This window comes from Mercurialis annua, linkage group LG8, assembly GCF_937616625.2.
Source record: "Mercurialis annua linkage group LG8, ddMerAnnu1.2, whole genome shotgun sequence".
Lineage (NCBI taxonomy): Eukaryota > Viridiplantae > Streptophyta > Magnoliopsida > Malpighiales > Euphorbiaceae > Mercurialis > Mercurialis annua.
In genome coordinates this window covers 35,786,798-35,813,508 of record NC_065577.1, presented here as the reverse complement: position 1 = coordinate 35,813,508, position 26,711 = coordinate 35,786,798, and the positions used below count along the sequence as shown (strand labels likewise).

Below are 26,711 nucleotides of genomic sequence, written 5' to 3'. Positions count from 1 at the left end.
TGGTCTCCTCCAATTTAGGGCTAGTTAAAAGTACATTCAAATGTAGCTATTTTCTCCAATAATCAAGGGATCGGGCTATGCATTATGGTTAGAGACTATCTTGGAAGTGTAGTACTAGCTAGACAAGTCAAATTTCATGGAAATGTATCTCCAAAAATGGCAGAAGTAATGAGGATTCGAGAAGCGTTGAGTTGGTTGAAAGGGTATTCGAATTTGATTATTGAATCTGATGCGATGAAAGTGATTTTAGAAATACGAAATCCAGATTTGTCTGAGGCTGTCCTAATAGGTGATTGCGCGTATCTATAAAAACAGTTTAGTAATGTATTTTTTAATTTTGTGAGACAATTTGCGAATCAGGCAGTGCATATTCTAGCGCATAATGTCTGTTCCATTTCAGGTCATTAGAAGTGGTTCTATCAATTTCTTAAATTCCTCGTATGTAACTATTTTGTATTATTAATAAAAGTCCAATTTGATTCTAAAAAAAATGTAAGATGCCGCGTCAAACGGTGACTTGCCAAGGTGAAGTAAGGGACGCTATTAATAGAAAAATTAATTACTAAGAAACTGTTGAATTATGCACGATTATAGCATATAGTCTTTTATAACTTGTTGAATTAAGATATTACTACGAACAACTGTTTTTGAGTGTGATAATTATGCTACATCAGTTTTCTATTAAATTCGTCTTCATTGTACAACTTCTTACAATAATTAAACTTTAAAAAGTAAACTGATTAAGAATCCACATCAAACTACGTATTATTTTTTTATAAAAATTATATTACATTTATATATAAATTTTGTGGATTATGTATAAATTGTTATTATTTTTAAAATATATATATAATAAATTATTAAATACGGTCGTTATTTTTCTAAAATAATATAATTATTATTTTACAAAAAATATTATAAATTATTTATATATATATATATATATATATATATATATATATATATATATATATATATATATATATATTCATATATAAAAAAATTAAACAAGCAAAAAACATTAGAAGAAAAATAGTAAAAAAATTTGATATAAGATAAAAAATTATTAATTTAAATTTAAGAAAGTTTGGTATATATAACAAATATTTCAATGTCACACTTGGCAACCACACTATTCCTGAAGAGACAACCACACTTGTGAAAATTAAAATTGCAATGTCACACTTGGCATTACAAATATTAAAAACAAATATAACTAAATTGCAAATTTTATTAAAGGTCTTGTATTTTTTTAGTAATTATTCCTTAATAAAACCAACCAACACAATAAGAAAACCAAGTAAAATTCATAGTTGTTTAACAAACAATTATAAGATGAGATTTCTATTAACAGGTCCTTCAAGAATCTGATTATCACCAGTGCGAGAGACCTTCAAGAAGCCAGTTTGTATTTGGAATTGAATAACCATTTAATAGGTTTTCTTCAATGAAAGATTTCCCAAATAACTACAAAAATAATAAAATATTATTATATAATATAATATAATATAAGTTCCATATACAGAAGGGTTAATGTTATAAAAGTTCACCAACTTTACATATTTTTCCAATTTAATCACGTTTTTAAAAACTTTTCATAAAAATACATTCATTTTTTTCCCAAATTCATACACGGTGCTGGCGTATCGCTCATTCATTAGTTAAAAATGACTTGCACCTCAGCAAATTGCACAAATGAATGTGTCATGTCAGCACCGTGTATGAATTTGGAAAAAAAATGAATGTATTTTTATTTTTATGAGAAGATTTAAAGAACATGATTAAATTGAGAAAAAGTGTAAAATTGGTGAATTTGTATGGTATTACCCCTATACAGAATGAAAAATAAAAAAGTTTGGATTATGAACCTTGTTAGAGATCATTGATACTTCACCATACATTGCACATACCATTGTACCATCATTATCTGAGTAAGCTACTATAAAATCTCGCATGTTGTTCACAAATGATGTGGTAGACAAAATCTATATATAAAAATAATTAATTCAGTGATAAAAACATTATACTTCAACTCCAAATTAATTATCAGGTTACTATTATTGAAAGAATATTTTTCTTGAAGAAAAAAACAACATTTGACTTTTTTGAATTTTAAAAATCATTATTTAAAAAAGGTTTAACAGTTTAAAAAGTTAAACTTTATCGACTGCTAAAATTTTCAAATCTTTTAAAGTTTGCAAATTTTCCTAATTTGATAATTTTATTAGAAATTTATCCAGTTTTATATAATTAGTCCATTTGTTCTAATATTTCACTTCAGTACAATACATCATTTGCTTTCTATGTTCATTTTTAATTTTAAACTTGCTTTACTTTGCTTCAACTACTAAAAGTTAGAAAATTTAAAATTGCATTTTGTTGTTGTTTCTAAATTTTATTTAAATTATGAGATAGATTTTGCAGTTTTGAAAAATAAATTTTCCTAACAAAGAAATTAGTATAGAAATTAAACAAAAAACTGAGGCTTCAGAGCTAAAAAAAATAAAAGTTGGTTTGTGAAAAATAGTGCAAAAACAAATTCCATTTTGTATCTTAAACAGTAATTTCAAGTAGAATTCAATGTGTAAATTATGAAAAAAAAACATGAAGAAACTTACTGTTAGAATATTTGATAGTTATTTTGTGAATATTCTGGTTAGCTAAATTATGTTATTGATTGATTTGATTAGCTGAATATATGGGTAGATTTTATCACTTACTTAAGATAGAGATTGTTTCCTATCTGGAGTAACATATTTCTTCTATATATGAGATACATGTATAGCCTTTGTAATACACAAAAAAAAGAATGAATAAGAAATAAGTTCTTTCTCAATAGATTTTACATGGTATCAAAGCGGTAAAGATCCGCTTTCTTCTTTTTTTACAGCCATGACCGATGCAACCTCAGCCTCGACTACACCGTTTGTTCTTGATGATCCCACGGCGAGGATGACCCAAGAATTACAACATACCCACCTTCAAAATCAACCAACAGTTTCTCAATATGAAGTTGCTGCTACACCTGTGAGCATTAAACTGAATGGCACAAATTATGCTTTATGGTCTCAAGTGCTGGAAATGTTTATTTCTGGCCGCGACAAATTGGGATACATAAATGGCGATCTCCGCGAACCATCTACAACAGACCCTGGATTCCGACGATGGAGGACAGAAAATGCCGTTGTGAAGGGATGGCTTATTAACTCTATGGACCCATCTCTTATACCAAATTTCATTCGATTTCCTACTGCATATCAGGTATGGACTATGATTGCAACTACATATTATGATGGTACTGACACTTCTCAAGTTTATGATCTTAAAAAACGAGTGACGAAGGCGAAACAAGATGGAGGATCACTTGAGTCCTATTACAATACTCTACAAGGGTTGTGGCGCGAAATTGATTTTCGTCGTCCTAATCCTATGATATGTGTAATTGATATTCAGGAATATAATAAGATTGTTCAAGAGGATCGGGTTTACATTTTGCTTGACGGGCTAGATGATCGTCTTGATAAAACACGAAGTGATGTCCTTCAGATGTCTCCATTTCCTACCGTCGAACAAGCTTACGCTTATGTCCGGCGAGAAGAAAATCGTCAAGCTGTTATGCTTGGTGGTTCACATCACTCCTCTGCGGCTGTAATGGTTGCTAATGCTGCCAAATTTGGATCCTCTTCTCTACATTTATCTACGCCAAGTCCTTTTTTCGATCCGAAAAGGGCTGCCAAAGGAAAAAAACCCATACTTTCTAGTGGGTGCTCTCATTGTGGAGGAAAGAAACATACTCAAGAATCATGTTTTCAGAAACATGGATATCCAGATTGGTGGGATGATTATCAAACTAAGAAAAAGAAAGAAGACGCTGGAAAATCAGGGAGAGTTGCTTTAGCTACTTCCGAACCTCAATTATCTCTACTTCCCCACCAAGAACTTCATAATGATACTCCAAACGATTCAGGTATTAGTTGTGCTTACCATACTAACTCTATAAATCAGTGCAGTGACTGGATTATTGATTCCGGGGCTACGGATCACATGACATTCACAGCAAGAGATTTTGCTTCATCAATGCCTCCACATCGAACCAAGATCATTAATGCCAATGGGGTTTCCTACCCTGTTACTGGGGCGGGCAGAGTTTCCTTATCTCCGTCTCTTGCTTTGGCTAATACATTACTAGTTCCATCCCTTTCTAGTAAATTAATGTCTGTTGGACGAATTACAGATGAACAAAATTGTGTTGTGCTCATGTATCCCACATTTTGTCTATTTCAGGATATTCTGACCAAGAAGATCATTGGTCGTGAACATTAGAAGAAGGGGTTGTTGGCTGTTCAGCATAATCAGTAATCTCGACGTCAACTGAGATTTCATTTAAATGAGCATCGTTGTTCTCTAGTTCGTTAAGTTCAACTCCATGAGTACTATTATTTTTGGTGGGTTTGTGGATCCCTTCTGTCATTTGCTCCTCCTCAATTTCATGTTCATCCCGTTGGTGATTCAAATTTTTATTAGAGTTGAAAGCTGAAATCAAAATCTCCTGGTCATCAGGCGGTGGCATGGTCGGAGCAACACTCTCTGACCACTTCATCGGTTCAATATTACTCTCCTCCTGAACCGAAGAAAGATGAGAAGTCGAATAAAACAGATCTGATTCGTGGAAGGTAACATCCATGGTAACATAAGTGCGCTTAGCTATTGGATCGAAACAACGATATCCTTTTTGAGTTGTTCCATATCCCAAGAATACACAACGAATTACAGATGAACAAAATTGTGTTGTGCTCATGTATCCCACATTTTGTCTATTTCAGGATATTCTGACCAAGAAGATCATTGGTCGTGAACATTAGAAGAAGGGGTTGTTGGCTGTTCAGCATAATCAGTAATCTCGACGTCAACTGAGATTTCATTTAAATGAGCATCGTTGTTCTCTAGTTCGTTAAGTTCAACTCCATGAGTACTATTATTTTTGGTGGGTTTGTGGATCCCTTCTGTCATTTGCTCCTCCTCAATCTCATGTTCATCCCGTTGGTGATTCAAATTTTTATTAGAGTTGAAAGCTGAAATCAAAATCTCCTGGTCATTGGGCGTGGTACTAGGAAGGAGGGGTTGTATTACATTGATGACTTTGTTGCTGGCCAAGTTCACAATATTCATGGCATAGATTGTATCGTTCGATTGTACCATCAGCCTTGTACTTTATGGTAAATACCCATCGACAACCCACAGTCTTCTTTCCATTTGGAAGTGAGACAAGACTCCATGTATGATTCTTTTGTAGAGCTTTCATTTCTTCGTTGATAGCATGTGACCAGTTTGGATCTGCAAGGGCCTCACGGATTCCAATAGGTGTACACGTTGATGACACTTGATGGACAAATGTTTTCAAAGGGGCAGATAACTTCTCTGCTGTAACATGGTTAGCAATTGGGTACTTAGATTTTTGTCCACCAATTTCAGGAGAGTACCGACCTGGAGGCTTCCCTCGATTTTTCCTGAAAGGTAAGTGATAACCAGTAGTACTATCTTTCAATTGAGAAGGATTACATACCTCATGAATATTCTGAATCGAATCATTGTCGTGAACATTAGAAGAAGGAAAGATTACTGCTTTAATAATCTATGTGGATGACATGATTATTACAGGAAATGATGAAAGTGAAATAGCAAAACTAGAAGAACAGCTTGGTGCAGAATTTGAGATGAAAAACTTGGGTGGTCTAAAATATTTTTTGGGCATAGAAGTTGCACGGTCCCCTCGAGGCATTTTCTTATCTCAAAGAAAGTATGTCTTAGACTTGCTAGCTGAAGTTGGAATGCTCGATTGCAGACCAATTGATACACCAATAGCTGTTAATCACAAGCTTGGAGAAGGAGTAGACCAAGAACCAACCAACAAAGAGAGGTATCAGAAGATAGTTGGGAAGTTGATTTATTTGTCGCATACGCGTCCAGATATCGCATATGCTGTTAGTGTTGTGAGTCAGTATATGCATGATCCTAAGAGAACTCATATGGATACAGTTGTTCGAATACTTCGTTATTTAAAGTCTGCTCCAGGTAGAGGGATTATGTATTCAAAAAATGGTCATACAAAAATAGATGGGTACACTGATGCTGACTGGGCAGGGAGTATCGCTGATCGAAAGTCCACATCTGGGTATTTTACGTTTGTTGGAGGAAATCTAGTTACTTGGCGAAGCAAGAAGCAGAACGTGGTTGCTCTATCAAGTGCGGAGGCAGAGTTTAGAGGAATATCCAAAGGTCTTTGCGAGCTGTTATGGCTTAGAAGGCTGATGGCTGAACTTGGATATTCACCTTCCACAGAGATGAATTTATTTTGTGATAATAAAGCGGCAATTCAAATCTCTCACAATCCGGTTCAACATGATCGGACGAAACATATTGAAGTAGACAGACATTTTATAAAAGATAATCTTGAGAGGAAACTTATCCGGTTTCCTTTTGTTAGATCCGAAGAACAACTAGCAGATATGCTTACAAAAGCAATAGCCAGCAATAACTTCTATAACAGTTTAGACAGGTTGGGCATTAAAGATATCTATGCACCAACCTGAGGAGGAGTGTTAGAATATTTGATAGTTATTTTGTGAATATTCTGGTTAGCTAAATTATGTTATTGATTGATTTGATTAGCTGAATATATGGGTAGATTTTATCACTTACTTAAGATAGAGATTGTTTCCTATCTGGAGTAACATATTTCTTCTATATATGAGATACATGTATAGCCTTTGTAATACACAAAAAAAAGAATGAATAAGAAATAAGTTCTTTCTCAATAGATTTTACACTTACTGTTAGTTCATTTTCAGGATCACTAATAGCATAGTTTAGTCGCGTTCGAATGTCTTTGTGATCCATTTTGATGTACACAAAAAGAAGCTTCAAAATAAAATTCAACCAATCAAATATCAGCATCAGTTAAATTATAAATAAAAAATAAATGACGAAAGACAGTGTTGATATTTGGGGTAATTGATCCTGAATATCATTAAATTTTAATTTTTTTTATTTCACTCACTAAACAATTTTTTTAGTTTTACTTGAAAACTTGTCATGTAGGCAGAATTTGACTTAAAAATTCCGTTTCAAAGTAAATTTATGTATATGTGAAAAAAATTAAACTAAAACTAGCAAAATCTGGTTGTCACATGTCAACTTCCGGCTTCCACCTAAACATTTAGAGCCGGAAAATAACAAAATAAAAAAGGGTTAATTATATAAAAAAAATCATGACTTTTACATGTAATTTCATTTTAATCACGATTTTTAAAAGTTGGCATTTATATACATTATCTTTCATTTTGTTTCAAATCTATCACTAAAATAAAATTCGGTGTATTTTATGACTAAAAATTTATAATCCTACATACTCCAACCGAAAGATAATAAGATTTGATGTCAATTTACGATCATTTCAGTTTTTATATTTTGAGAACATAACTTCCATTTTCTCAACAACGAGAAATTATAAGTGAATTCCATCGAAATATTGCTTATATGAACGATAAAAAATGATGTGGCACCCGATTCTTCCGTTGCCACATAAGCAACTGGAATTGCGATAATAACCTCCTCTTTTGGAAAAATGAAAGTTGAATTATTAAAACATAACAAATGATCTAGTGGTAATTAAAGTGTAAAAAACTTATAGTTCAGTTACCTCAAAATACTTTAACCCTGATTTTGATAGTTTTACGGATACAACTACAATAAAAAAAAAATATGTACCCTCAAGATTTCTGAGTAAAATATTTTCAGAACTTGAATTTTTCGAGAATTATCATTTCATAATATTTAATTAATTTTATATTTTAGCGCTTCAAAGTTCTACTTCCAAATGATCTAGGCATCAATATAAAGTTAATTCCATACAGCACAATACATGTTAACATATAATTACACTTACCTTTCCGTTAAAATAATCTGCAGCCTCTATGAAAATAGGCATAAACTTGTCCATTACATTTTCAGCAGCAAAAATCCATAACTGAAAAGAAATTGTAAAACAAAACATGAGAATCATAGAATTAAGGCCTAAGACACAAAAGAATAGGCAAATCTTTTAGATTTTTATCTAACTAAAACTTTTAATTCAACATTTTAGTCCAATTTTAACAGTTAACAGCAATTCTAGTTCAATTTTAAAAAAATCAATTCAAAAGTTACTAAATTGGACAAAACTTACTGAAATTATATGTTATAGTTAAATTTACAAGAAAATAAAAAGATTCCTGAAAAAAGTGCACATGAATGTAATATCTTGCCTGTTTAATAGGATTCCTAAGAATCATCAGAGCATTATGGGCATTGAAAGTGGTGACCAAAGGAAACTTGTTCTTGGATACAAACTCAGCTATTGCCCATTTATTGAATGGACCATCTAGAGAAAACAAGATCATGTACAATGTTAAAAACGTTTACCGAACTAAAAAAAGTTATAAAATGGTTACTGAACTATAACTTTTTTAGAAAACGGTTACCGAATTATAAAAAATTATATAAAATAGTTACCGAACTATTACTTTTTTACACAAATATGGTTATCGGCTTGCTGATGTGACGAGGCAAAGAAGAATGTTCAGGCAGCAAGTCGGTGACTATCTTGTAAAAAGGCTATAATTCAGTAGTCGTTTTGTAACTTTTTATAGTTTGCCACCTACTTTTCGGTAAAAAATCTATAGTTCGGTAATTTTTTATAATTTGGTAACAGTTTTATAAAAATCTAGGTTACTGCATAAATATTTAACCTGTCATGTACAGTATATGAAGCTTAAAGATGATCATAATTCAGACCTAGCACCAGTGAGGCCTAGTCCAAGTGGTTAAGGCGCTCCAGTGCATTCCTGAGATCTCGGTTTCGAGTCTCAGTAGGGCCAGTGTTTAAGGCCGAATTAAAAATGGAAGTTTAACTACTAACCACTAACTACTAACGTAATTAGATTCTACCAAAGTCAAAAAAAAAAAAAAAAATCAGACCTAGCGAAAACTAACCAAATTTGATGAATATCTTGGCATCTTTGCGCAGCATGAACAATGCAGGGCCTTGGACTTGTGAATCAAGGCCAAGTAGTGTCAGAATATATCTTCTATCAGTTTGGTAGAAGATGACATCTTTTTCCAAGTCTGAGGCAGCAGCAAATTCCTTACTTTCTGGTGCCTGTAAATGCGCATATCGTAATTGATCAAATCTATGAATGTTTATACAACATAGTTCATGTTTCTCAGGCATAATAAAAAATTTACAATTTGAAATGTGTAATCAAAGGAAACGACTTATTGAGCCTAACACTAATGAGAAGTGGTGTGATTGGTAATTTTATTCTGTGACCATATTTATATATTTAGATGGAAAATTTATCACTTTTATGGTAAATATAAGAGATTGAACAATTCTTTATGAATCTCCAACATATAAAAAAACCATTATTGAGCTTAGCAAGTTATTTCAAAATTGCTAAATTTATTATGATAAACCTATGTTCATGGTATGGTAAATAGTAGTTCGGTTAATGCGACATCAAATATAGATTTTCGGATCTTTTGAACAAAATATTAATTTATGTTTAAATTCGGGTTTCAGATATAATGAAACTTCAAATTGCTAAATCTCGACGGTTTTGGATGAAATTATCAGAAAAAGTCTAAGACCCTTTTCTAATTTGTTGATATGTTTACTGCAAATACAGCTATGTGTACCTCTAAAGAGTCAAGAAATGCCAGAACAATCATAGAATCACTCTTCAATATATTCCATGCCTTCGATGGTCTAATAACACTCCGAACGCCACCTTTCATCTTCTCCTTTAACAAAGACACGACATTATCCCTGCGTGTAATTCAAATAATTAATCATTTTTGTTAAAAGCTACACTCGGTTTACTTGCTGAGTCTGCAAAAAAAATTAAAAAAGCTTACCGATTGCAGCAATGGCGATAAGTATACGAGTGAACTCCATCAATGAAGAAAGACAGCGTGGAAATCCCCACAAATTTATACTTCATAGCCAACTCTCTTTCAACTATAGCATCAACTTTAGCAAACACCACTTTGCCTTCTAGAATAGTTGCAGCTTCTGCATAGTCTAAAGCCTGAAGCTCGTTCCGATAAGCCCATGGCATGTAGAATTGCACAGCAACATATTTATTCTCTGATACAAAGTTGCTGAAGTTTTCCTTGCTCAATAGTATATCATCCAAATCGCTATCAGAGTTTGCTTTCTCAACACTGACAAAATATTGATTAGAATTTTCATTGAGAGTGGCAATAGTATAATTTTCATCGATGGGAGAGAGATACGCGCCATGATCATCTTTCTTGGAGTCTGCTTTTTCAAGAACTTTAACAACTCGTTCCATTTCTTGCATTGCATCTTGCTTGGAATCTGCTTCGACAAGAACTTGTTCCATTTCTTCAATTGCTGGAGCCTTGCTTTTGTTGACAACTTCAAGAATCATGCTGTTCAGTTCTTGATGAGTCGATGCTTGACCTAAGTAGACAGATGTTTCTTTATGATTTGATTCTGAATCAATTCCTGGTAGCACCTCTGAAGATTGAAAATCTTGATCCGAGTCCATTTTGTTAACACTTTTTTCTTTGCAAGGCCTAATTCCATCAAAATTCGTATGCGAAACATTACTGACAAAGGGAGAGAGATACACGCCATGATCATCTTGCTCAGTATCTACTTCTTCAAGAACTTCCATTACTTGGACTCCTGGTGCCTTGTTTTTGTTGCCAACTTCAAGAATAATACTGTTTGCTTCTTGATGAGTCAATATTTGATCTGAGTATACAGATGTTTCCGTATGATTTGATTCTGATTCAATTCCTGATAGCACCTCAGAAGTTTGAAAAACTTGATCGGAGTCCATTTCATTAACAATTGAACGCGAAACATCACTGCCAATGGAAGATACACTAGTCTTGCTTTTTGGTTGATCTTCAGCTATTTGCAGAACTTCAAAATTGTTATCAGTCTTACCTTGAAGCCATGACAGAACTCTTTCAAAACCATCGAAATGAATCGCCGGTGAACGATGAGAGGGAGCTGAAAAGCGGAAGAGGGTGACCAGGAGGAGGACGGAAGTGAAGAGTAACAAAAGGGTTCTTCCTGTTGCCATTGTTAATAGTAGAAACTCAAAACAACTGACCTTTTAAAAGAAATGAAATAAGGTAAAATGTCAACCATATGCAGCAGGATTATGAATTATCTAAATTCTTAACTTGTAGTGATTAAACGGTAATGTCCAAGAAATTTAAGGATTATTCCAATGGAATTATACTATTATTTGCAATTTGTTTGATCCTAGATCAGGATTCAACATCAAAGAGAAGACGAAACAATAAATAATTAAAAGATAATTCATGTAACAGTATATGAGATGCCTATTCTGTCTTATGCTCTGCATAGTTCATGCCACTCTTGTTACTTATGTATATAAATGTAACTATCAGAAAACAATTATTCATAATCAGCACACAATAAGAAAGAAATTGACCTTTGAGAGCGGAATACGTGATCAAATAATTCATTTTTGTCAATTTAATTTGACGGACGAATTTTCTTGATAGTTGTTTTATACAAAAAAATTAAACTAATCAGTCAGTAGTCTATTTGTCAATAGAACCAAGAACTTCACCAACTAATTCCTTACTGATAATCTTCAAAATGTCTGAAACCTGTAGAGCATGTGAAACACAATAAGTAAATGTACAACGAACATTTTAAGCGAATAATAAGTTTATGAATACGTAAATGTGACATGACAAAACCATCTTATCTATATTGTACAAAAACGAAAATGCTACAATGAAAAAATAACAGAACAACATTTTCAACATTTCTTATAAAAATATGTTATAAATATAAAGTTTCAAAAGTTTTTCTGGAAACGAAATGCCAAAATTTATAACAATAAGTTTGTATACAAAATAGTGTTTTATAGAAGATTAAGGAAACAAAAATTTGCATCACCTCAAAATAGTTTTTCAACACTGGTGAATAATGATGCAGTACATTATATATCTTCTCAAGTAATACTAAAAGTACTTCCACTTGATTTCCAAGTAGATCCACCTGCATAATAGAAATTTGTTTTTTCAAAGTAAATGACCAAAAGGGGAATATTCAGTGACATTTTTACATAGGTGGAAAAGAATTAGTTTAAAACCTCAGTTTCAGCCTTTCTTAGATTCTGACATCGACTGATAAACGCCTTCCTATATAGCCTTTCCTCCCTTCTTCGCTTGGCAACAAGATCGGCAAGTATATTCAAATTCCGCATTGCTTCTTCTAGCCTGTAACAAATTTACAAAGGAGGAAAGTTAAACAAATTATTCAGAATATTTTTCGAACCTCTGATGAACATAATAGACTTCGCAGAAAGGTCATTCTACTACAATATAATATACCTCAAATTGTTTAACTCTATTTTTTCTTCAACTAAGCACCTAAAGTCTATAAATACTTGAGAAAATTCCATGAGAGGTGTAAATGCTGCGAAATATGGAGTTACTTCCTTCTGCTGCATAAAGGCGGATTCCGTGTAATCTGTTGAAGCCTTCTGATCATCATCTGATGCACCAAGAAAACATCTTAATTCATTCACTATCGCCTTACTCACAGCTAAGTTCTCTAAGGATTGGCCAACTTTACTGCTCACAGAAGTGAAACTGCTTTCAATACCAGTTAACAGCTCTTGGGTTATCTGCAACTTATCAGATTTAGCATGCTTATACTGAATGAGGCTCAAGTGTTCAGTACACTCGTTATTGTCAGAACTCGCGCTTAGAATCAAATCCTCTTCAACTTTAGGGAATTCCAATCCTGAATCTTCTTTATCAATCAAAATCTCCTCTCCACTAAATTCGTGACTTTTATGTAACATATCCGAAGAACTGAAATCTTCAGAGGTTTCCGAATGACTCTGAGATGGAATTTCTCTGCAAGCAATATTAGCCTCTTTCACAGTCTCAGCAATAATGAACAGAAAAAGTTCTTCTCTGATGAGACACTCAAAGTTGTGAGCCTCCCCATCTTTAACTGAATATTTTATCAGCTGACTTGAGTCATTATGAAGTGGAAAGCCATGCATATCATTCTCTGCGTTCTTCACCTCACCGAGTTTGCTTTCTAGACAATAATTAGTGTTTGCTATACTTTTGAGAGTCTCTAGAATGGCAATACGATAAATATGGTTTTCGATATCAGATCTTTCAACAGCCTCTTGCCACTCTTTGCACACTTCTCCAAAGAGAAATCTTGACATTTCTTCTCTTAACTTTCCCTCTAAATTCAACTCTTTAAATTTACTTATTTCGCGATCATTAGTGTTTTTTATTTCTCTAAGTGTATCTTCAAATTCAATTGCATACCTCTCTTTAATGACTTGATTTTCAGCAGTAGATCTTCCTGCAAGCTTGTTCCATTCCTTGCATATTTCCCTCAGAAAGACCTTGCTTATATCGTCACTCAATTTTCTCTGCAAAATAGATTCTTCATGTACGCCTTCTCTTATCAGGATCTCCGAGTCATACCTGAATAAATCTGTCCTCAATTCTTCCACAAATCCTTCCCATATTGCAGAATAAGTCTTCTCCATTATAGTAGCTCGAAAACTTGAATCTTCTTTTTCTTCTTTCAGTAACCTTACTTCATTTCGGAGTTCTTCATAATTCCACTCCTTGCACACTTCTCCAAAGAGAAATCTTGACATTTCCTCTCTTAAGTTTGCCTCTAAATTCAACTCTTTCAATTTGCTTATTTCGCGATTGTTAGTCTTTTTTATTTCTCTAAGGGTCTCTTCAAATTTAGCTAGATACCTCTCCTCCATAACCTGATTTTCAGCAGCAGATTTTTCTACAAGCTCGTTCCATTCCTTGTATATTTCCCTCATAAAGATCTTGCTTATATTATCACTTAATTTTATCTGCAAAATATACTCTTCATGTGCACTTTCTCTAATCAGGATCTCCGAATCACGCCTGAATAATTCTGCCCTCGATTCTTCGACAAATCCTTCCCAAATTGCAGAATACGTCTTCTCTTTTATCACGGTTCGAAAATATGCATCTTCTTTTTCTTCTTTCAGTAACCTTATTTCATTTTGGAGTTCCTCATAATTCATTGCATCAAACTTCAATGTTTTCTTCACTTTCTCCTTCTTGTTGTTTCGACCCGCAAGTTGAGATTCTTCCTCTTTTTTCGATCTTTCTGTCGAGTAACCTTCTTCAACTCCATCGCTGCCTCCACAATCCTCAATACTTTCGGCAAAACTTGCATTCAAGGTAACCAAATTCCGCATTCTTTCAATAACGTCTTGGATTCTTCTTCTTGGTTTGACAAGATCCTCTTCTCTCGTTAAACACGAAGAGCCTTTTTCTTCGGTATTTTCTCGTTTCAGCCATTTCAGTTCTTTGTTTTTTCTCTTGATAATGGACTCATGACCCTTTATCAGTTTAGCAACATAATTACTACCACCATCATCTTCCGTGTTTTCTTCGTCAATCCGGTCTTCTTCCGCTCGAAATTTTACTCCTGCCTTCAGGAAATTCTTCCCCTCATTGCTGCTTTCAGACAAACACAGAGCTCCCAGTTCATCATCCAAGCATTTCATCTCTTTAATTAAATCCGACAACTGATCGCTCAATCCGCAAGAAACTTTCTTCTGTCGCCCGATATCCCTCATAAAACCTTTCATCAGAATAGCTAATGCATCTCTCTCAATGGTCAACCTCCATTGCTGCTCTATAGGTTCCATCTCAGACACTAAAATAGCACTCTGCATTTTCCCGAAAGCGAAATCCATAGTTTCTTTCAAAATGTCTATATCCGAACACATTTGCTCAATCTTTACGCTTTCAGAACTCTTATTTATCATCCTATCAGAATTAACTTCAGGCTCAAGTTGTTGCTTGATATTCCAAACCTGCTGTTCAACAGAATGCTTCAACCCCGAAAACTCCTCATCTCGATCCTCATCCGCCTGATTCTCAACAACGACCTCCTCTCCGCCCTCATTACTCTTCGTCGGATCAAGATTAAGCTTCGCATACAAAGCATCCAACTTCTTATCCTTCATTTCCAATGCTTTCCTAAGCTTCATCTCATTCTCAAACCTCCAAGCTAACTCCTTATCCTTCTCCGCAATCGCCAACTCCGACTCCTTCAAGCGCCCGACAAGTCGGTCTTTGATTTCCGCCAAGTCCCCCAGCACCTCCTCGTCGCTGCTCTCGAAGCTGCTGTCAGTTTCTTCCTGAACAAACTTCAAACACCCTTCTAATTGCATCACTGCCAACTCGTAAAACTTCGAGATTTCGGTCAGGCATTCGATTACGCCTTCTTTAGACTGTGCTCTCTCCTGTGCTTTGTCCATTGCTCGGTATACAATCCACATCATTGTTGAATCTATGAATGAAATTTTGAATCTTCCACCAGCTTTACCAAATACATCATCCATTTGTAAAAATATGTGAATTATTATCAGAATACTAATTTCTGAAGTGTAAAAGTAAAGCAAAATTAGAGCAGGATCGTCAGTCCCTTGTTTTAGGCATTCCTTAAGAAGTGGATCATCTAACTGATTATTCTATAATTTAGTTTTAAATATTTTAGTGAAAATAAATTGTACTGTAATGAATTATGCTGCCCTGGTGCATATAATCCGACTACTTCTGCTAATATGTCAAGCTTGTCACCTATTTTTGGATCTTATTTTTTATTATTATAACGAGGGGAAGGAATTTACCTCAAATTTACGACATTCCTGCCAATAGAATATGTTTGTGAAGACTTTTCTGATCTCATTTTAAAATTTAGAATTAAATTAAATTATTCAGATTTTACCAAATTAAGATATTTTTATTTTTTTTTGATAATTTGGGGAGCGGGAAGCGCTTGTGGGAGGAATTGAACCCACGACCTAGCAGTTTGCTGCTCAGCGCTTATACCATTTGAGTTAAAGCTCATTGGTTTACCAAATTAAGATATTATAATAATATCAATAGGCTATAGCTCATACTGTGTAAGCGATTGGGCAATATACTGTCAGATTGTAAGTTCAATTTAATTGCAAATGCTCCACTTCTCTCGATTATATATATAAAAAAAGAACATAATGTTTTAGAATTTAGAAAGAAAATCATTTCAAATATTCAATTCAAATATTAATTAAACTATTCCTAATATTATATGAATTTATCGAAAAAATTTAAAATTAAAATTGATGACCAAATCGGTAGGTCCACTTGGTTAAAACTAGATAACTAAAAAATAAATATATTTATTTTTTAAAATAAATGTATATATTCAAACTTGAATAGATATGTAAAATTTTAACTAATAAATAAATTACACTTTAACTAATAAATAATTCTTCAAAAAAGATTAATAAATAAAAAGTTAAATAACTTTTATAATTTAACCGAATCAATAATTTTTATTTAAGAAACAAAAGTTGCACCATATTGTCATTTTTTTAAAAAAAATCAGATTATAAAAGAGAATTTAAAATATAATCATTTACATTTACTTGAGAAATTACATATTAAATTTTAACATATAGTATTTGTAGCAATCTGATAATAGTTCAAAAATCTACTTTCTCCTAATTTTTACCAGCAAACTGTAACTCAAATGATATAAACGCTGAGCAGTAAATTGTCAAGTTTGTTTGTTTAATTCTTCTCAAAAAGCACTCTCCCTCTTTAATTATCAACAAAAAAAACTATGAATATTTTTATGAAACTGTAATCATTCAATTCTAATTTAAAAAAGTTAACTTAAAGAAGATAAAATAAAAAAATTGTAATCCCTAAATGTCCCATTCCCGTAAGGATGTAACTGACAATTGCATTGTATACGCCCACAATATTTTACTACTATGTTCTCAACATCACAGTATAAACACTCTTGCTCTCTCATAGTCATGACCCACAACGCCCTAAGCCAAAACAATTATTTGTAGTCACTCCCTCACTGATTCCTCCGCCAACCGCCACATTTAGCTTCTTCAAAATGGCGGCGGTTCGCCACCCGGTGGCCGATTCCAACGAAGACAGCCCATTCGGAACCCTAACAGCCACCGAATTTTACGCCAAGCACAACGTCGCCCACTCCTCCGAATACATAACAAACTCCCGCGGCCTCAAGCTCTTCACTCAGTGGTGGACCCCACTTCCTCCGACTAAAGTCACCGCCTGCGTAGCCGTCGTGCATGGCTACACCGGCGAGTCCAGCTGGTTCGTTCAGTTGAGCTCCATCCTCTTCGCTAAATGCGGCTTTGCAGTCTGCGCCATCGATCATCAAGGTCACGGCCTGTCGGAAAGCCTCGACGGTCTCATGTACCATATCCCCGACCTAACTCCGGTGGTTGACGACTGTATTCAGTTCTTCACTCGCTTTCGTGAAACACACGCGCCGAAGTTACCGGCGTTTCTTTACTCGGAGTCATTAGGCGGCGCTATAGCTTTGTACGTCACGCTGAAGCAAAAAGGCGAGTGGGACGGACTGATTTTAAACGGAGCTATGTGTGGGATCAGTGCTAAATTCAAACCTCCATGGCCGTTAGAGCATTTGCTTTTCGTAGTCGCGGCTGTTATCCCCACTTGGCGTGTGGTTCCCACTCGTGGGTCAATACCTGATGTGTCGTTTAAAGAGGGGTGGAAAAGGAAGTTGGCGACGGCTAGTCCGAGGAGAGTGGTGATGAGGCCACGCGCCGCCACTGCGCTTATGATGCTGAGAGTTTGTAAGGAGTTGCAAGAGAGGTTCGAGGAAGTTGATGTGCCGTTGTTGATCGTTCACGGAGGTGATGACGTTGTTTGTGACCCGGAATGTGCCAAGGTGTTGTATGCACGCGCCTCCAGTAAGGATAAGACGTTGAAGATTTATCCCGGAATGTGGCATCAGATCGTCGGCGAGGCGGAGGAGGATGTCAATTTAGTGTATGGGGATGTAGTAGAGTGGCTTAAAAGTCGAACTGAAAGAGGAGCGAAAGAGTAGTGTATTCCACGCGCTGGTGAAAGATTGCTGACGGAGTGTTATAAATGTGGTGGTTGTAACGGTTGGGTGATATTAAATGTTAATGTAACTGTAATTTGAAATAAAAGGTCTTAATTAATGATGTTTATCACTGTGGCCCTTTTCTTAGAAATTGAAGTAAACGTTTGCTGATGAGCGCTTAATTTGGATGACTAAGGCATTTTCATGTCTATAAAAAAATTCCGGATTCAAATCCACCTTCATAACTAACAATTGAAACTCTAATGAATTACCATTTTCAACGACAAGAAAAGTAAGCGATGTAGAGTCTGATCGGCAGGGTTTTAACCAGTCAATTTTTAAAAATATTAGTTCAATCAGCAACATAAATTTGGTTAACAGTTACTGAATTTTAAATTATTTATCGTAATAATTAAATCCCAATGTTACTAACAACAGCACTAAATGATTTCCCTCCTTAAAAAATTGTTATGTCCATAAGTTGGAGCTAACTGAAATCATATAATTAATGTTAATTGTAGAATGTTTATTTAAATACTTACCCTAATGAAAAGAACAATGATGTGTTCCTCTTTTCAGGGAAAAAAAAAAGGCTTAATTACTTAAAAACCACCCACCTTCTAACTTTTTTTCATTTATACCATGACCTAGGAAAATTTTCAATTGTACCCTATTTTTTATTTTTATGTTTCATCTCTACCCTAATGGGGTTAATTGACCTATTTTTTTTAAAAAAAAAAGTTTAAATTAGTCATTCATTTTTAACCTATATTCTAATAAAACGTTAATGTTAATCATTTATGTATCTTGTTTTTAATATTTTCATCTTTAAATTAATTAAATTATCAAAAAAATTATTCTTGGGGTACAAACGAAACATAAAAATCAAAAATAGGGTACAATTGAAAATTTTGCTAGGTCGTGGTATAAATAAAAAAAAGTTATAAGATGAGTGGTTTTTAAATAATTAGGCAAAAAAAACAATAATCTGTGAATAGAAGGCATAACCGTAAAACCTCACAAATTTCATGACGAAACCCCTCATAAGTTTTGCATAGCTCAACCTACTACTAGGCACATTAAATCACATGTTTTAGCAAACAACCGCCTGTGCAATTGAAGATACAAGGTAGGACATGACATTAGCTAAGTAAATCATAAGGCTGCAATCGAGCCGAAATACAGTCGAATTTGAGATAAATTCAAAATTTAAACTCGATGAGCTTTATTATAGAAACTCGAGCTCGATTCTCAGTGAGCTTGACTCGATTATATATTTATATAATGAAAAAATTACTCCCTCCGTCCCGCACTATTCAAAGTTTGTTTATCTCAATTATAGGCACTTGATTATATATTACATAATTAAAATTACTCTCTTCGTCCCGCACTATTCAAAGTTTGTTTATAGGCACTCGATTATTATTTTAATGAGTAATTGTCATATATATCTTTATTAATTACAACAGAGTGTATTAGAAAGATAACAAAAGATACAAAAAGAGAAAATTGTTATTACATTTAATAAGGGTGTGTTATTTTATTTTATTTTGACTTAATTCGTTAAAAAATCTCCACCTTGCACTTTTTTTTCGTTTATACTCTAACCTTATAAAAACACCATTTGTACCCAATTTGGGTTTTTAAGTTTCATCCCTGCCTAAAAACATTAAATTGTACTTTTTTCATTTAGAAAAGAGTTTAAAACAACCCTTCATTTTTAACCTATATATTAATTAAATACTAATGCTATTAATACTACAAAAATACCATCTTTTTTTAAAAAAATAAAAAAATAATAACTTTTTTTAATTTTTTTAAAAAAAATCTTTCCAGAGCCGCCGCGGCCGCCGCTCGTTGGTTTTGAATTTTTTTAAAATTTTTAAAATTTATTTAATTTATTCTATTATTTCATAAAATTAAAAAAATTAATTAATTATTATGATGTATTTGAATATTTTTAAGTTGAAGGACTTGTTTGTATTTTTTAAAATAGAAAAAAATATGATATAAACTCTTTTCCAAATGAAACGAGTACAATTTAATGCTTTTGGATAGGGATGGAACTTAAAAACTTAAAATTGGGTACAAATGGTGTTTTTAGAAGGTCATGGTATAAACGAAAAAAAAGTGCAAAATGAGATTTTTTAAGGAATTAAGCCTTTTATTTTTATAAATTAGTAACTCGTTTTACCTTGAGAAACTAAATTTCCTAATATGGACATATCTGTCCTAAACTACCTATCAATTTGAGACAAACAAAAAGTAAAATTTAATATAAAAAACGAGGGTGTTATTATATGTATAATTATATATAATAAAGAAATAAATTAGCCAAAGCTCGATTCACGAGCTTCTTGAGCTGAATATCTTGATGCTCGAGCTTGACTCAATTAAGGTCGAGTCAATTTCCGGTCAATCCCATGTAACTCAGCACGAGTTGATTTGACTCGATTACATTTCTAATATTATAACATAACTACAAGGTGGAAATAATAAGCATGTTGAGAATGTTCATCGCAACATAAAACATTTGATTACAAATCTACCATGGGTTAGAGACTTTGCTCCTAATCATTACCTTCTACGATCTGACCTTCTCGTTATATGAATTTGGAATCAGCAACTAAATTTTCCAGCTAAAACCATCAATCATCATCTTGATCAACACAAGCTGAAGGAAAGGGTGAAAATGAAGTCATACCAATCAACAATTTGTGCCAACCAAGTAATTATACAAAGATAAAAGCCTATTGCAAATAATTAAAAATCTCATTCAAGCGCTAAGGCATCGCATTTTTCTCAGACAAGCAAATCGAGCGTACATGTCATGTACACGAAACGAAATCATAAGTTCCGAAATTAAATAGAAACAAAGAAGATTAGGAAGTGGCGAAGAAGGAACAAAAACTTTGAAAAAGAGAAATGCCAAAGGTAAATGATGTCTATCATGAATAAACATATATATCAGAAGATCTATATTTCATGAAATCGTGGCTATAGCTTTTTATTAAGGTACTCCATAGTGGTGTTGCTGCCGACACCGACGTTTTACGACAAAGGTCTTTCTATAAGGATGAACTAGATGTCGATCCGCTAAAGTGATCACCATTAAAATACCAACGCAGCACCAATTCAGTTTCAAATTGTCTCTTGTAAGCATTCTGCAAATTTTGAACTATATCTTTCTTCACAGAGCGTAACTCGTATACCTTGCCAACTTAGCTATGATTTAACTTGAAGCTCGGCTACAAGGTTATTTCCCAACTATTGACTTGCCTCATTAAATTGCCTTCCAATGAAATATCCCATCAGGGCATGCTCCACAGAGTCCACGGTAATAAACACAGTACAAGGAGCATGGCTCCATACGGGTATGCAAAAACCGAATCAAACCGAAACAAAACTGACAAATTCAAATCTTCGGTTTAATATTATAATTTATTTTTTTTGGTTTGATTTTGAAAGTATTTTAATTCGTTTTAAATTCAGTTTGGTTTGGTTCGATTTTGAAAAAAATTAAAATTTAATTTGTTCAGATCAGTTCAGTACTTCCGAACCAAAAGCACACCCACCCCTAGCTCTTAACCAGAGACCCTCAACACCATAAAAGACAAATCAAACAAAATGATTCCATCGTGGACTTGCAGTTCTCTTCAAACCAACAAAATTAATTATTAGCCATTTTTACCATAAACTACCAGTTTAGACACCCAATACAATAGGAAATCTAAAATCAAAACAAAGACTTAAATTGTTCCTAGAAGGTATCAAGCAGAGGGAGTCTCATTACACCGTCCCGTTTACATCAGTCAAATTCAAGAAATGAAAAAAAGAAAATCAAAATTCAAATAATATTTTGATTAGCTAAAATGCTGATATAGAATCAATGCTTAAGGATGATAGTTAACATGAGTGCTCAACTCCCGCCGTGTCTAAACTTAAAATATCATGTTCCGCAATAGCATATTTTATGGTCATATAGGCAAGCCACTCAACTAGATTTGAGTTTAACTAGTTGCAAACAATTACACCAACTGTTTGTCTCGATAAAAGGCTGTTGGTTCTCAGTTTTCTTAAATATATTTTAAACTTAAAGCATTTCTTACACAACCCCAAAGTTGTTTATTGTCTAAAAAGAATATAAAAGTCTGCTTGCTTATAAGCTTTCTAAAAGTTATTCAAAATTCAAATAAGTTTAAGCCACTTCTGTCTGTCGATGTAATCGTGTCACCCCCCTATTCCTCACTATCGTTTCTGAATCGAATTGGTCATCATCTTTCCACATTATTGTATATACAAAAAAGAAAAAATCTAAGCATATAGATACTTAATTCAATTTTTCTGAGTACCAACTCCATGTTCCTATTAGATTTCAGGCAGAGGAACTCCTATTAGATTGTTCCAGAAACATCTTATATTCAAAATTCCATTTTCTTTAAAGAAACTTAATATTATCATACTATATTTCTTCTATTTTATGTCGAAATGACTGTCAATAAGGCAATAATCTGATGGTTAAGGGCTGATTTTTGTAATGCATGAGGTCACAGACTTGATCATTAAACCCCGTCTACTCTTAAAAAAATTGCAATTTAAGAGGAAACAAAAACAAAACATAGTTCAGAGGAATATGAAAAAAATTCTAAAATTACATTTTGGCAGTTCAAAGGCCAAATTCCAAAGAAAAAAAACATTTGCTTTTTTTAGGTCAAAGGCCTAGTTGGAGACGGTTACATCAGTCATATTCAAGAAATGAAAATATATCCAAAATTCTAAAACAAAATTTAATTAATTGGGATGTTGATTTAAGATTACTGCTCAAGGATGCTTCTAAACCTGAATACTCACTCTTTCCATGTCTGAAAGTCCTTATAATATTATGTTCTGCAATAGCATATTTTATGAGCATAAGGAAGCCACTTAACTAGATTCTTTCTTAATGTTATTCTAAATTGAATACAGTTTAAACTACTTTTGTTAGTGTCAATATAATGATCTCCTTCCCCTTTTCTTCACTCATGAAAAAAGATCGACTTTACTGAAAAAGAAGGGACAGGCCCTTCAGGCGTCCTATCTTAGCCGAGTTTACCGTACTTCTTGACCTTATGTTACACGACCATAATACTTTGGTTTGGAACCCGTTGGTCAAAGGAAAGGGGAGGTCTGATTCAGGGGAACTCGAATCCAATTAATCACTCTTGTTTTAAGACTTCCGTAAAAATATCCTACACCAATTATGCTCTCCATTACCTTTGACATGCCATAACATCCCTTATTATCCATATCTCATAAATTTATGCTAATTTAGCCTTGCAAACAGCTTTACAACTACATAACACTCCAAGCAGTATTCCCCATTTCCACCAATGTAAGTGAATTTGAAAGGTCAACTAAACAAATTAGATGGCCATATGACATAAGGTTGACTAAACAATCTAAAACAATTATTATCAAATGCAAATCTATATATATGGGCCTATGGCATTGCTACCTGGTCTCTTTTGGACAAGTTTAAAAGAAAATGTGAAATTATTTCTTTTCCTTTTCTTTCTCGAGGACCCGATGTCAGTCTCTCGTTGAAAAGGCAATTTTGCTACCAATTCCACAAATATAAACTGAAAGGCAGTTTTTGGAGGCATGAGGTAAACCGCATAGCTAAATGAGGAAATCGTTCAATAACAGTTCTTCCTATTTCTCAAACAATCAAGACCACTAGGATCTTCGACTTAGCTCCCAAAGGTAATAATCCACCCGGACCTTCCCTGGCGCTTTTTTTTTACTTCTTTCAAAGGGGCAAAAAGGGATTCAAGCAACTATTGATGCTCCATTTCCTTATTTCATTATAGTCATCTTAGAGCTACGAGTCAAAACAGACATGCGTCCAACTATTGTATAATATACGTAAACATGAGAATTACACAAACTATGAGGATCATGCCTCCGCAGCATCCTTTTCTAAATAGTTATAATCCAAAGTTCCAATCTATAATCAGCGACAACTTTGCAGGCATATGAGTCTAATCCAAAACATTCATCTCCCCAACAAATATAATAGCATTTATAAGTTCAAAACCATTAAAATCATCAATTCACTCCATATAGCTAATTAAATTCCCTCCTATAGCCCCTCTCAATCACTAATCCAACTTCGAACCATTATCGAACAATAACCGAATAAAAAAACAAGATTGACATAGACCATTTAACAAAATAATCACAAACAAACTCATATACTAATCAAACTTTTCTACCAAAGAAAGACAGAAACTAAATGGGTGTATCCTATTTAATCTAGATAGCAAGGATACTTCATTTAATTTATATGTCCGTTTGAGACACGAAAATTCACTTTTTACATAAGAAACCTTAAAATAACACCGTTTCTCTGCGTCCGTGCTACCTAGTATTTAATCACTACCATAATCACATTATAAACAGAACCCACATACAAGAACACAAACCCCAACACAATTCACTACAAAACCGAAATTTAAAAGCAATTAAAAAAGGGGGAAAATCAATTCACCTCCACAGCAGAAACAACAGTAGCAGCAAGTGAGGACCATGAAAATTTCTCGGAAAATCAAAGCAGCTTTTGTTGAACAACAAGAAGAAGAAACTTCTGTATTAATTTCCTCATCACCCAACAATTTTTCTTGATTGCTGGTGCTGGTTTCTTGCTGTTTCTTCTGGCTGTTCATTCTTTGGGTATTCCACTCCAGTTTTTTCAAATACCCGATCTTGAACGAGTCCCTTATTCTCATTGATGGCCATAGATGCATTCTTTTTTTGTTTTTGTTTTTTGGGTATTCTTGATCCTACAAAACCAACTGAATCTTTGAAATTCTGAATAAAAGAATTATGCTTTTTGCTATATGAATCTCAGTAGGGTTTTTGATACTATCAAAGAATATCTTCCCATGATTTCCCAAATAATTTAAAACAAACTTTTGGTATCTTACACTCAACGATGATGTCTCGAACTCGACTCGTAAGATTAGGGCCGAGAAGAAACTGAACCACACTGCAAAACCGAAATAAAGTTTTTTGTTTGGTTTGGTTATTCGGTGAAAACAGTCTGGTTCAATTTATAATTAGGTGAACTTTTGGTATGGATTTCGGTTCGATTTGAATATAGTTAAAGTAGATAAGACTAAATAAAAATGATAAAGTATATTTTTTGGAAAAAGAAATATAGTATGTATATATTTATATTTTTGTTGTCTTTATTTTATAATTATATTCAATATATAAATTAATAAATTTCATATAGCATATAAATATCTTGATAAATATATATATGAAATTTTATTAGATGCTAATTGTATAATGTTTAAATTAAATTTAAAATAAAAAAAATGATAAAAGCACAAAGTTTTTGTTTTTAATTGAGCCGAAACGAATATTTTGGTTCAATTTTAATTTAATTTGGTGTAATCCAAATTTATATTCAATTTAGTTTGGTTTAAAAATTTTGTAAACTTCGATTGGCCGGTTTCGATAGATTTTATACCAAATCAACCGATACTCACCTTTAAATGAAATTATTGAGTTTGGATTAATTTTTTATTTTTCTATTTGCTTATTTTTCAAAGTTAAATAAATTTTCAAGATAATTTTTCATTAGTAAATCGATTTTATTTTGAGGAAACAACAAAAATACTAAAAAATGACCTTCCTTTTCATAAGATACAACATTTTTGCCATTTATTACAACCGTGTCGATTTTCATTAAAAGATTTCATCAGCAACATTTTTGCTGACGTTAGTGTGCGTCAGCACTTGCTCACTTAATTGGTGCACCTGCTTACTTGTGTTTTTAATTTTATTTTAATTTTTAAAAAAATATTTTAATTTTAAAAAACAATTACTATTAATTTCAATTTTAAAACAATAAATACATTAAATTTTAAAAATATAAAAATATAAAAATTCACAAATAATACAATTTAAAAAAAATGTAATTTTATGAATTATTTTTCGGATATATTATTTATAAATACCAAATACTGGTCTGATGCATGAATAATATATTTAACCTATTTTATAGTATATTATTATATTTAATCTATATTTAATATATTCAATCTATCATATTATTGCCCAATCAGTCTAGCAAATGGCATCTGTAAACTTCTCTCTAAAATCCTTTCTATTAGACTTGGTCCGCTGCTTTCAAATATTATATCTGATTATCAACATGCTTTCATTAAAGGAAGGAGTTTCTTAGATTGTTCTATGATCGCTAACGAGCTTTTGCATCTGGCTAATAGGGGGAAAGACTAGACTTCCATTAGGCTTTCGATAGTATTGACTGGAATTACTTGCTTTCAGCTATGGGAATGATGAATTTTCCAAGAACTTGGATTAATTGGATGTCAAAATGTTTCTCGACTGCATCGACTTCGGTCTTACTCAATGGCAGTCTATGGAACCTTTTTCATTTGAAAGAGGAGTCAGACAAGGAGATCCGATATCGCCTTATCTTTTTGTCATCGCTCTTGAAGGTTTTAATGTCATTCTCCAGAAAGTTAAGTCTATGGACCTTATTATGGGCTATGCGTATAGTAACAACCAAGAATCCATTTCTAAGTTGTAGTTTATCGACGATACCTTGTGATGCCTTATGATACTAGTAAATTGCAAAATTTAACTAGAATTCGAAGATGTT

The 26,711-nt window shown here is 33.2% G+C and overlaps 4 protein-coding genes across 4 annotated transcripts; 1 reads left to right on the top strand and 3 right to left on the bottom strand.

Annotated features, from left to right (window-relative positions):
• Positions 1 to 8,157: 8,157 nt before the first annotated feature.
• On the bottom strand, positions 8,158 to 11,171 carry LOC126661988 (uncharacterized). The gene is made up of 5 exons (XM_050355873.2): positions 9,955 to 11,171; positions 9,736 to 9,865; positions 9,031 to 9,196; positions 8,286 to 8,419; positions 8,158 to 8,169 (listed from the first exon to the last, which is right to left on the bottom strand). Exons 1-5 carry the CDS (start codon positions 11,157 to 11,159, stop codon positions 8,158 to 8,160), a joined length of 1,647 nt encoding a protein of 548 aa, XP_050211830.2. The 5' UTR covers positions 11,160 to 11,171.
• A 467-nt stretch (positions 11,172 to 11,638) lies between these two features.
• Positions 11,639 to 15,605, bottom strand: LOC130014899 (WPP domain-associated protein). Its single transcript, XM_056103909.1, has 4 exons — positions 12,451 to 15,605; positions 12,210 to 12,336; positions 12,014 to 12,115; positions 11,639 to 11,718 (listed from the first exon to the last, which is right to left on the bottom strand). Exons 1-4 carry the CDS (start codon positions 15,495 to 15,497, stop codon positions 11,650 to 11,652), a joined length of 3,345 nt encoding a protein of 1,114 aa, XP_055959884.1. The 5' UTR covers positions 15,498 to 15,605; the 3' UTR covers positions 11,639 to 11,649.
• Positions 15,606 to 16,908: 1,303 nt separating this feature from the next.
• On the top strand, positions 16,909 to 18,164 carry LOC126661283 (caffeoylshikimate esterase-like). Its single transcript, XM_050355108.2, has one exon. The coding sequence runs from the start codon at positions 17,054 to 17,056 to the stop codon at positions 18,035 to 18,037; it is 984 nt and encodes a 327-aa protein (XP_050211065.1). The 5' UTR covers positions 16,909 to 17,053; the 3' UTR covers positions 18,038 to 18,164.
• Positions 18,165 to 20,477: 2,313 nt separating this feature from the next.
• Positions 20,478 to 25,086, bottom strand: LOC126659643 (uncharacterized). The gene is made up of 3 exons (XM_050352961.2): positions 25,003 to 25,086; positions 24,567 to 24,858; positions 20,478 to 20,711 (listed from the first exon to the last, which is right to left on the bottom strand). The coding sequence occupies exons 2-3, from the start codon at positions 24,820 to 24,822 to the stop codon at positions 20,686 to 20,688; spliced, it is 282 nt and encodes a 93-aa protein (XP_050208918.1). The 5' UTR covers positions 24,823 to 24,858; positions 25,003 to 25,086; the 3' UTR covers positions 20,478 to 20,685.
• Positions 25,087 to 26,711: the final 1,625 nt, after the last annotated feature.